The 12,460-nt window shown below is 37.9% G+C and overlaps 2 protein-coding genes across 3 annotated transcripts in view; both read left to right on the top strand.

Moving 5' to 3' along the window:
• Positions 1–12,460, top strand: part of POSTN (periostin) — a 460,633-nt gene that overhangs the window by 311,791 nt on the left and 136,382 nt on the right. The gene's annotated exons all lie outside the window — the stretch shown is intronic.
• TRPC4 (transient receptor potential cation channel subfamily C member 4) overlaps positions 1–12,460 on the top strand; it is a 154,077-nt gene that overhangs the window by 68,705 nt on the left and 72,912 nt on the right. Inside the window, exon 1 of one of the 2 annotated variants that reach the window (XM_071805035.1) lies at positions 6,132–6,217. The exons of the other annotated variant lie outside the window; for it this stretch is intronic. Within the exon in view, the coding sequence (XP_071661136.1) occupies positions 6,173–6,217 (45 nt within the window). The 5' untranslated portion in view covers positions 6,132–6,172. Of the gene's footprint in view, positions 1–6,131; positions 6,218–12,460 lie in introns of those variants that run through there. 2 annotated transcript variants of the gene reach the window in all.

Raw genomic sequence — 12,460 nt, 5'->3', positions numbered from 1 at the left:
AGAATTGGGACAGCATACAAATAAAAAAACAAAACAAAACAAAACAACAACAACAACAACAAAAACAAAACCAACCAACCAACCAACCAACCAAAAATGTCCAGAATCTCTGCCTTCTACAATTAGTGGTCCTGTACTGTCACCTGCATATGTCTCCATTCCTGGAATCCTTTCTGCCAAACTTACCTTCCTTCACTTCCTGACTACTCAACTACTGCAAAGATAATTTCAACTAAAGATGTTAACAGTGCTTGAAAACAGGTTAAGAATCAGCTCGGAGCCCAGTAGTATAAATTTGTTAAAAAGACTGACAGGTTTAACAAATAGTAGCTTTTTTTTAATTGAGGCGGTCTTTTCTTCTAAGGTCTAGAAATCCCCATAGCCAATTATCTTTTCATTTGGCTATGCAATTTAATTTCTGAAGTTAACAAATATATAAACATTAAAGGAGCAATATAAACAAACCAGTATCTTCTCTGCCTAGAACAGCTTCTCAGGGGACAATTAATGGCTTTGCCCTTGATAAAACAGATTGAGAAGATCTGCATTATATATAAATATATGTATACAGATACGTTTATGTAGGGGGTGGGAGTCAGTTTGTGATGCAGATGCCTGAAGCTGAATGCAATGTAGCAGTAGAGCCAGGGTTCTGTGCAGAGATGTCTTCTGCATCACAGGAGCCTTCCTGTCCTCCACCTGTGCTGAAAAAGGGTGATACCCTCCAGTAGGTCTTGTGTCATATCTGTGTAGATTTCTCTGATTCTGGAGGGTATCTTAAATGGTACTATATGCCTGTGTGTAGGTACCTTTAGTGCTCACACTTAAGCCAGATAGCTGAGTTCCCAATAAGGCCAGTGAAGAGCTGTTACAGATGGTCTGCTGTCCAAGTGCAAGTGTCTACCGTAGGCTAAGAAAAACAGTTTTCTGGACTCTACTGATTACATAAACTAGGGGCCCAGCTTGGAGGCTCACATGAAGTGGCAAAGTGAAATGTGAGGCATCTTAGGGGATCTGTGAGATGTGTGGGCCTGGCAGTTATGACACGGGATCTGTGCAATACCTCTGCCTGTGTGGAGTGATCACTGGAGGTCACAGAGGACACCTGTAAGTTTCTGAAATAGTACTATACACCTACATGGGGGCAACTGAGATGAGCCCTAGTTTTGCACTAGGTGTAACAGGAGTTTAAAAGACCTAATTCACATATAGACCGCATAATTAGGTGTGTAAATCTAGGGATAAATCCCATCCTGTAGGTTCATCCACAACATATTCTCTCTCTGACAGCATCCAGTGCAGACACCCAGGAAAGATTTTAGTAACAGGACCACCAGAGCCTTATAGCTGAACAAAAATTTCAAAGAAAAAGCAGTTCTTGATGGACACAATCTTCCAGGCAATCCAGTACTGCAAAGTGCTCCGAGTTCTTCCTTGTCAGTGAGCCACTGTGCTGCAATGCAGTTACCTGGAGAGATACCGCTTAAATAATTGTATGCAAGGAAGAGTAGAATTTTAAAGAATTTTTCAAAGTGAACATTAGTCTTTGAGAGTCAAACATGCAATCACACCTATTAATCTTCAAAATGAATGGCTTTAAAAACCTTCAGCCATGGGAAAACCCTATGAAAATTTAAAAACCAGAAACATGCCACTGTCAAGAAGGTTGCTCATGTATGGGCCTTAACAGTCCACCATCAACTTCGCTCTTGTCAAATGGCATCCCTTGTCAAATTGTTCTGTGAGCACTGAAATTTATGAAAACTGATTTCTACACAGCTATGTGCATCATTATTGAATTTCCTCTGTTTTTAATGTTACGAATGTTTATCAAAGCTGATGAACTCATACGATCCTCTGTATGAGTTCTCTTGTACTTAGTAATATTTTGTTGAGCTCACACTCCAGAATTTTCTTCTAAATTCCAATTGCCCATCTCTTTTAGGAAACTTGAAGGAATTTAGTATCTCTATTATTCCTTTCTGTTAACATTCAGCTGCAACAAGCCCAACAAATTCAAAAGTCACAATGATGTGACTGACAGAGTCCATTAATATGATTACAGAGGTTTACTCTTCTTAGAAAACTACCAATTTAGTCTGTCAATTTACCAACTCTTTTCTGGATGGAAGATACACATGTCACATATTGTACTGACAGAAATGTTTTAATTGTCCCATATGCCAGTGCCAAGATCCATGTCTTCCACATCTTCACCCCAGATTGGCAGAAGGCAAAATTATTTCCCCTTTCAATTCAGTTACTAAAACAATCCGGAGGGCTGGTAATAAAATATTATCTCAATTTACAGGCTTGTCACAATGTATGAGGCTTTCTGGCAGAAAAACAAACAAACAAACAAACCCTGAAATATCCCCCATCAAAGCCTTATATTTCATGTTGTGTACCGCCCAGATGCAGCTGGATATTTGCAAGAAAAACAAAAAAGTCTGCTACTGTTTTATTTGCTACCAAGCTTTGTGGCATTAACTGTAAGTACAAACAATGTGGCTGAAAAGGTGAAATTTCCCTGCTCATTTAAACCTCTGCTTGTTAAGCCTCTTTTACTACCATGCTTGAGTAAAAATATACTTACATAAGCTGAGCAAAATAAAATTTCCTTATCCTAAGGCACATTAGGAATACCTCTTTACCCATTCATTACTGGGATGCACCATCTGTATAATATGTATACAGATTGAGATCTGCAACCAATCAGTAAGCTCAAATGGAGTACAACGCTAAGATCAGACTAACCTGGAACAAGAACAGTATTAAAGGATTTGAACCAATCCATTCTTCTTGGCAGCAGTTATAAAAACTTCTTTCTAGTGGTTTACCCAAAACTACCTCTAGCTGTTTTGCTCCTGGTCTTTCACTGCATAGGACAGGTTATAATAATGCATGTCTCTCCCATATCTTCATTGATCTCTCTGTAATGGGAATTCAAAAGGAAAATTTTGATTTCTAGCAATCTTCTATTCTTTACCACTACATTTTCTCAAAACCTCATAAGCAGTAGGATTGTTCTATTGATTCTTACATGCAGGAAGGAACTTAAAAGTGTCTGTTGTTAAGAAATTGAACACTGATGAGAATATCATTAAGTTGTAATAATATTCAGTTGTCAATTCTTTGCGTCTCAAAGGAAGTTCCATTTTTCACTGTGAATATAGTTGCATGAGCCTTGGTCTCCTCTATCTACTTTAGGAATGAGTCCTTGTTTTCATCTGCAAAAGCTGGAAAACTTATAGTGTGGTTCAAAAACTACACCTGCTGCTAAATAACAAAACACTGAATAACATACCAGGAATAGCGTACTAATGAAACAGCTTCCTATGACATTTCTCTGCATCCTCTGCAGATTTATTTGGTCTCTATGCCCCTGCCATGCTCTTTTGTATTCCTTTCTCATAATAGTTTGAAAATATATTAAGCATTTTTCTTTAAGTGTTTTGCAAATCTGCCTGACTCCTACTTTGTTTTTTGAGAGTAGAATCCTTGTAATTTTCTGAGAAACAAAATTTACTTCCCAACCGTGAAGATATCTCAAATTACTTTGCAATTCTAAATAATCACAATCATCTGTAAATATGTTTAGCTAATTCCCATCCTTCCCTCTGAGATGCTTGTATCTCCTAAACAGTTTGCTGATATGTAGAGAGGCTACTAATCTGTTATTGTTCTTTCTGTAAAAGCTCCTTTTCAATAACTATCTTTCTCATTCCGTAGCCATCGGGATGCCTTTTCTTGTTTCTAGATACATGAAGCTGAGGGAAAAACAAAGGATCCAGCTCAAATTCTAAGAACTCTTTTTCTAACATTTCTCTCAAGACCTCACTGGAAAAGCAAGCCAGTTTCCTCCTGCCTCCCCAGCTAAATATTGGAGCCATTTTGGAAGAAGTCAAAAAAAAGGAAATGCATATTCCACATTTTTCTAATGAGGCCAGAGACACGTGTTCTCAGGAAATGGAATGTCAGACATAAACACCACTAAAATTATTTTGCCTTCATGGACCATTCTGTGTTTGAGAAAAGTATTTAAGCATCCTTTTAAAAACATTCAGCTGAGAAGGACATCGCTAGGTCTACTTTCAATATTCAGGAAGTTTCAATATTGGTTTTGCTCATCATGCAAACTATGAGAGAGGCATATATGAGCTTTATTATGATGCGACAGAAATAATTTTAGTTCTCCTTTAATCATTTTCACAATAAGGTCTTTTTTTTCTTTCTTAGCTCTCTTTTTTTTTTTTTACAAACCATTTTTATTTTCTTCTTTCACTGTCCCTGAGTGAAAACAACACTGTTTACTTGTCATTTTTCATTATCAGCACTCAAGCAATGCCCAGAATTCTTACTTGAAATACTCTGCCTACTTCCAGAAAGATACATGGTGAGAAAACAGGTATGAGTTTCAGAGCTGGAAACAAATTCAAAATATCCTGACAGTCTTTTATTGAGTATCTACTTTTAGGTCATTTCCCACCCTTTCTTCAGCTATTGACATTGTCTGAAAGAAGGGCGTATTCATCCAGTAATAATGCTCACAGGAAAATATTAATTGAAAATGGCCACTTTTGTGTACAGGCTGTATTTTGGATCAGCTCCCAGAGATATAGGGGGGGGGTGGGGAAAAAAAAAAAAGAAGTTTTGAAGCCTTTTGTCATCAGTCACACCCAATAAATGCCCCAAATCTATCAAATCAAATATATTTTCTTCTTATTCTATCTGAAAACTGTTATTAATTCATTTTAAAGCATTTCCTTTCCATCCTCTGTTCTCCTTTTTCAAATAAAAGAAGTCTATACTTTTTCGCACCAGGGAGGATCCTAAAGAAAATAATAGAAAATTCTGCTTATAAGCACCTAGAAGGAAACATAGAGATGAATAGCAGCCTACCAGGATTTGTCAAGAACAAATCTTGTCATAACAATATAATTTTTATTCATGACCAGATAGCAAGCTCTGTATGTTGGGGAAAAGCACTATATATCATATAGCTTGAGTTTTGTAAGATTTCATAAACTGTCACTCAAAATAGTCTAAGAAAACCACACTCATAGTAGTTGCCAACAGTACTCAGTGAAACAAGACGAATGAATCCAACAGAGGGATGAAATGAGCAATTCTGCAGGGGTCTATCCCAATCAGTATAATCATTCCTGACATTTAAGATGAAATAGAGGGCGTGTTAAATCTGTACACAGCACAAAGACGGAGGGATCACAAGGCTGTTGCAGGACACAATTAGAATTCAGGACTGTTTTGGAAACAGGAGAAATCATTTGTGTAAAAAATAAAACAGTTCAGTAAGGAAAGGTTTAAGGCTCTAAGTAGAGCAGAAATAATCAACCAACTATATATTGGAATTGAAAATTATTAAGATAACAGTTCTGCAGGGCGGATTAAAACAAGACTAACAGGAAAAGCCTGAACAATATTATATTACTGGGCAAAAGTCAATATCTTATTGAGTCATATCAGAATGAGCACAGATGATAAGATATATGTGAATTTGTCCTCTGTTATACTCAGAAGTGGTAAGGAATGTGCAGAAAGAAATAACATTCAGATTATTAGGAAATATTGCTGATAACGAAAGTCTGAATCAATAAGCCTTAAAAAGAGAAAACTGAAACTAAAGAGAAGAAATAATGTAATCTCTGTATCCATGTTTTATAGAACAATATAGTGCAGGCTTAAACTTCACAAAAGTAAAACAAATTAAATATCAGTAACGTTGTCTGGAAATGGTGCAACATCCATCCACCACTGCAGAGCTTCAAGAACAGATTGGTTAAATCTCTGTGGAGACTGATCTAGGTGTAGTTACTGTACTTTGGGTTCAAGAGGGGCAAACAAAACCTTCTAACAAGTTTCTTCCTGCTGTCCTGTTCATATATTGCTGAATTCTTTTAACACTCTTTGGCTCAAATGTTGCGCAGATGTGTAAAGTATATACTGTTATTTGTATCATGCAGTTATGCAAGTCATCCTCATTGTTTAGAAAAGTGATGATGGTTTCAGTGAATTACTAAATGCTGTTGTAATTCTTTTTCTTAATATGTAACATTAATGCCATGTGTGCAATGCGGCTGAGACAGAGACTGGAAGTCATCAGTCCATGCTGTGACTATTGTGACACACAAATTGATTCAGCTGTAATAGGATGAGCATGAAAAAGCATTGGAAAACCGTAGGCTCACATCTTATGGTAAGTGTAAATCATAAAAAAAAAGACAAAAACGCTGAGGTTTTGAAAACTCAGCTTGTATTTGGAAATGAGAATGAAAATAACTCAAACTTTAAAATTTAACTTTGCAAAATTCTATAAACACAAAAAGGCAAGCACTGAAACCTCCTTAAATGTGACAGGGATTTTATATTAGCTATGGCAACATCCCTGTTCCTAGTCATGTCTCAGCCAAGCTGAAAGTAAATTTTCGGCAAAATAAATGGGCATATTATTACATAAAACACTCTTCTAACTGGGGAGAAGTTATCCTTTGCTAACAATAGTGCATTAGCATGATATAAGGACATTTAGGCCTGATCCTTTGAAATATTTATTGCACATGGTATACCCTGAGGAGAGCTACCAAGGAGGCAAAAATTACAGCTCCCTGGCCAACCAACAGGAGACAGACAAGAAGCAAGCTAAAAAAAAAGCGTATCCAACTGGGAAAAGAAGCAGAAAGAGTTGGTCTGCCTAGGAAACCTAGAGTTAGTGGCAAAACTGGTAACAAAACCAATGTCCTGAGGTCCATTTAAGTTGTCCAGCTGTTAATGACCTAAGTCATATTTATGTGTTTTCTTCCTCTCAAGGAATTCTCCACTTTTTTTTTCATTCATAGCATCATTTGGAATCTGACAAACGATACTTCCAGCTAAAAGCTGGAGCCAAAAGAAGCCTTCCCACCACAAAATCTCAACTTGTGGTTATCATTTCATTTTGGCTAGTCAGTTCTTTCTTTTTGATGTCAACCACATCCTATACTTTAGCACAAGAGGGAGGTTTTATGGCCTATTCGTCTAACATTTAGAATTTTAAATTGACTTCTTAATATATTTTGTATGAGAACCAACATTTTAATTTTTAAGCACACTTCATTTAAGAGCCAATATTTTATTTAAGACCCAAAAAGATAAACATCACTTAACCTCAAATATGTACTGACCCATTTTTATCATCTCTGTTGCTTGTGGTTAAACTCCAGAGAAAAGAAATCTGGAATATGAGCATTAAACACCTTGACAGGATTAACCTGAATCATGGGTGTGAAAATGTTAAAGGGCAAAATTTGTAACGAAATCTTATCTGCTGGACTTAACCAGCATTTCAGATGTTTGCTTAGTATTCAGAGTGTGCATTCTTAAGAAGTTACAATATTTCTTAAAATTCTCATTACACATTCATACATTCACATTTAGTCATCAGACTGTTGTCAGTTAACTTGCAGTGCCTTAAAGGGTGAGGCTTTGTGGATACATCTGTTTCCTGGAAAAAAAAAAAAAAAAAAAGATGTGGAGGCAGAATATTATAAAAGGAAAGAAAATACTTCAGTAGCACCGAAGAGTATGGTACTTACCTTTAGGAAATGTAATGAGTCCAAGGGCGATAAACAAGTTGAACCCTTTCTGGGCAGCCCAGGGAAAGCTGCCTACGGAAAGTAGAAAATGACAATATAGGATGGGGGTGTTGCATGGCCGATATCACACAAACTGCTCTGAAATGATGCTGTCCCAGAGTTCAGCTTAACAACTTCCATCCGCTTGCCTGCCTTAAATACTCGATGACCAAACAACATGCCAGCTGTGTAACCTGGGACAGGGAAAAGGACTTTTATCCAAATCTGGGGCCACCATTGCAGGTCTGCAGTTTGTGTCATCTTGATAGCTTCAGCACAGCTTTCAGGATAGACTGTACAGATCCCTTCAGTGGTGTGACAACTGAATTCAAGTTATTTTGAAGTTATGTCTTCAGGGTATTCAAGTTATCTGGCAGTTTATCAGTGACTTAGTGCAGGTGAAAGGAGTTGGGGCGGGAGGGGTTTTTTTAATCCTTCCTGATGGAACTGCTTCCATCATCATACTCAGAATGTATTTCAGCTGATATCATAATATGAAACCAAATAAGAGAAAACTCAACAAACGAGAATATAAACCAGAAAACTGTATATCCATAGTGATAACTTGCATGTCATTGGCTGTACTGAAATGTAGAGTTCAGCATTTTCAAGGTGTTTGACTGATGAGTGCTGTAGAGCAGAAGTGCTGAAGCAACTGCCGAGATCGATTACACACTTTTATAATATTAATATCCTCATATAATGTGGTACTGCATGAGATTACATATGTATTCCTCTTGTTATCCATCATATATCCTTTTTTTATTTGCTTTTGTTTTTTCCTCCAATTGTGCTGTCATTATTGACATGACTCAGAGATTTATTCACATAACTACTTGAAGCCATTGCAGTCTTTGGTCTCCTTTATGAGCAAAAGGCAAAATAATTGTGAATAAGTAAATAAAGACAAGAACTAGGCAAGCTTTCAATTTGCCCAAGGAAATAGGTTGCTTTACACAGATTCTGAGCTTTCACACTTAAAGAGTATGTAAATGGGCACTGGAGTTTTCAGTCTCTCTGTTAAGATATTGCAGCACTGAGAGCCATTATAAGAAATCTAAATGCAAAAATGGATGCACACGGGGTTTCTGTTCCTCGTTTTCCAAACTGACTGTTTTGTTTTCTGCTTCCTGGATATCTAAGTGATCATCAACAACTGGCCTCTATACTTTGAATTCATAGGGACACAAAATGTCTCAGACATAACTGGCATTAATTTAGCCTAGATTTCTCTTTTTGTCATAGCAAAGGGGCTTCCCTTCAAACAGAGCATACAGGGAACTTATATTGAAGAGGGCTGATCCAATTGGCATCTAAAAAAAATCATTAGATATCTAAATTGGACTGACTCATTCCCATTCACAGTTAGTGCAGGGAAAAGGACTGCAACAGAAAATCTCATGTCTTTGAGCACTAAAGTGTACAGACATCAAGCTATGTTTTCTTCTTTTCTGTTTTCTTTCTGGCTACTCATCCTCATACAGATATGCATATAAGTATACAAAATCACCAAACCCCTTTGCTCAGCCCTATAAATAGTGTTGAAGTAGAAAAATTTCAAGAAAATGTAAGAAGGCAAAAATTGTTTGACTTTTCTAAGTTTAAGCAGCCTCACAGCTGACATATTGACTCAGAAGTGTACAACATATTTACACCACTGCTTGGCTTTGGGAAGTCACAGTCACAGTCAGTGACTATAAGACTAGTAGCTTCCCATCCTCCCAGCATTTAAGGAAGATTCATATGTTTTCTTTGAGTGTTCTATCAAAGATACAGATTGTGTGGCTAGTATCAGTGTGTGCTGGTTATTTGTTTTGGCTTCTTTAAAGAGATTTATTTTTTCAGTAGTTCAAAAGTAAAATTCATTGTAAGTCGGGTGATTTCAGAGCAAGCTCTCTGGGTCAGCATTTAAATACTAAAATATTCTGAGTGCCATGAGAGCACTCAGAACTTCAGAAGATAAGTAGTTCATTATGCTGCAGATGAGGGAATAATTTGACCTTATTGCTTTGGCATTCTGTATATCTTTGGTTTAAATTAGTAGGAAGTCTTAAAATAGGAGGTATGGGGTCAGGAGTTAAATTCATGTGGTAATTAAAGTTGCAGTCTTAGGGTTTGCCATTTAAGTTTAAATGTTTCCATGAGTTAAGGCTGAAATTATTTAATGCACACTTCTATATTTGGGTAAATTCTGATAGTATGAATTCCAAAATGTTGGCATTAGCCTTGTAGCTGAGTTACCTTAAGATGAACGGTTTTGATATACTATCAGAAAAACAGATTTTGAGGTAATGGACCCCATGCACAAGTCAATCATTGTAATGTCATGTTGTTTGAAGCTGTGTCTCTCTTAATTTTTCAGAGAAGATTGCGGTTAAGATAGTCTTCAGTTCTGGAAGGGCATGAAGCAAATATTAGTTTAGTACTGTCAGAAATTACAAAGATAATGACATGCTAAATGACAGAGGAATACTCTGAGCAGTCAGTGAGTTTGGAGTTTTAGCTTTGTATCCTGAGTTTTCTGCCCTTCCAGCTCTTTCCTCCCTGGCACCCTGACCTTGGGAGTGAGGGGTATCTCACTAGTTGTGGCAGACACTGTCAGAGCACAACACATCCCTCCCTGTAAAACTCTTTTTCAGACCTATGATAGCCCAAAAGCTCACTTCTACTAATGCAAAGTTTGAGTCTCTACTGCCATTTTCTTCTCTTTCTAGCCTCAAAAGCATTGACCACAGTTACAGCTTATAAAGCAGGAAAAGTGTGTGTGTGCATGTGTGCTCTCTTTTTTTCTGTATAATATGTAAATAAAAGAGAAGATAAATCTAAGACTACTGTAACCAGTGAGATCTGGGGTTGGAAATGGGTCTAATTTTCCCTACTGACATTACAGCCAGGTGAGAAAACAGGTACAGATTTCAAGACCCAGTCCACACTGGACAGGAATAGTGGAACAGAATATTTGGCTTCCCCAGGAGGGCTCAGGACGGTGTTCAGCCTAGAGCTGAGAGATGACCAGAGGTGCCCTGGAGGCTTTGAGCATTGGAAGAGATGTGAGAGAGCAATGTGGACATAGCCAGAGAGTCCTCTGAGGAAAAGTATGCCCAGTTACTTTTTCTTGTTCTGACCACAGCTGAGACTGAGCACAGCCCACAGACCTTTTGCTTGTTCTTGCACCAGAGTGTCCACCACAGCCATATGTCACTTCAATATATTGTCAGATGGGTTCCTTACCTCTTGAGTAATTTTAAACCCACGTCTCTGTGTGCCTGCACGCATTACATGAAGGCATTACTTTTTATTTGTACCTCAGAATAAAGAAAAGGAAAGCAGAACTAGCTCGGGAGCTGCTCAGCTCACAATCCCTGGCTGTAGGCATCTCCCATAAGCCTGTGGGGAGCACTGTGAGGATGGCTGCTCCCTCTGCATGGAGTGGTGAGGGTGGGTGGGCTGGCTCAGGCATCCCACAGCTCTGCTCTGACAGGGACTCTGTGCCAGCCTTACCCAGTGCTAAGCCAAGCGTCCACGTTTGTGTGCGTGGGAAGGGAGAGAAGGGATTTCCGCCTGTTGACTCCACATTCCTTCTCAGACTCCAGCACAGATTCTCGAGGTCAGAAATACGCTATGGCCAGGCAGGAATTGTTTCCCTAGGGATGTGTGATTACAATACCGAATGCTGGATATCCAGTCTTGACTTTCCACCCTATTTTACATGAATAAGTGGCCACCTCCCAAAGTAATTCTCTTATTCAGCTAATTAGTGCTTCAGGCCCCTGTTTTACAGCCCACACACATAGCAGCTCTTATACATGGACACAGTCCCATTGAACAAACATGATTTGTTTTACATGGAGAACAGTTAAAAAATGTACAAAATACACAGTGCCTTCATTAGAAAGAGGGAGAGAAAAAATCCATGACCATTTTATTTATGGCTTTCACTTTTCACTCACTGTCATTCTAGTTTTCCACTGATTCTGTGCATTTCTGTGCACTTCTTTTCTTCCCAAGGCTCTAAATATAGCTTATTTCAACTTGTTCTTACACTGTTCTCACATGCTTTACCTGTTTGCTATTAGCATCTCTTCTGAGCTATTTGTGTTGTTTCCACCTTGCACTGAGGTCACTCTGCTGTCATAAGACTTCTATCAAGCATCTTTTCCTCCCTCCAGTGGCCATCTCTTTCTCTAATCTTCAGATAACTTGTAGTCAAATATTTTCCCTTTTTCTTCCTCCTAAAGTAGCATCACTCAAAGCATGCTGCTGATGTGGACTGACTTTGTACTTGGTTATTGAGCTACAGATCAAAAGCAGTCTATAAGTGATGCTGCCACTGCCAGTTTTTATAATTGGCATTGGTTAATTACACTTATATGACTTCATCATACCAGTCTAATGAGCTGTCTTGATCTGAAAAATGCTTTAGAGTCTGGTATTGTAAAGTAAAGAAACAATCTTAAAATGAAAAATCTTACAGTCTTCTGGTAAAATATAGAAATACATCAGGAGACTGAAAGTACAGACATGCACACCAGTAGAGGCTTTATAAATCCTCTTCTACTGTTTCCTCTCTTGAGGCCTATGCTACCAACTCTCCTATGTTCCTCTAAAGTGAGTATGCTTGTTTGCACATGTGAATGTAGAACTGAGCCTTAAGACATTTAGCTCTTTGCAGCAGGTATCTTTGTTACTCTACACAGTCATATTTCCAACCTTCTCTTTAAGAAAAATATTTTATTTCTCATTTGCTTGCCCAGTTTATCGTATAACTCTAACTTGTCTGTGTCTTATTCACTCTTTCCTTCAGTTAATTAGTTATGTCGCCATGATTC

This window comes from Patagioenas fasciata, chromosome 1 (assembly GCF_037038585.1).
Source record: "Patagioenas fasciata isolate bPatFas1 chromosome 1, bPatFas1.hap1, whole genome shotgun sequence".
Taxonomy (NCBI): Eukaryota; Metazoa; Chordata; class Aves; order Columbiformes; family Columbidae; genus Patagioenas; species Patagioenas fasciata.
Note: the sequence above shows the minus strand (reverse complement) of the source record. Positions and strands in the feature narration are given on the sequence as shown.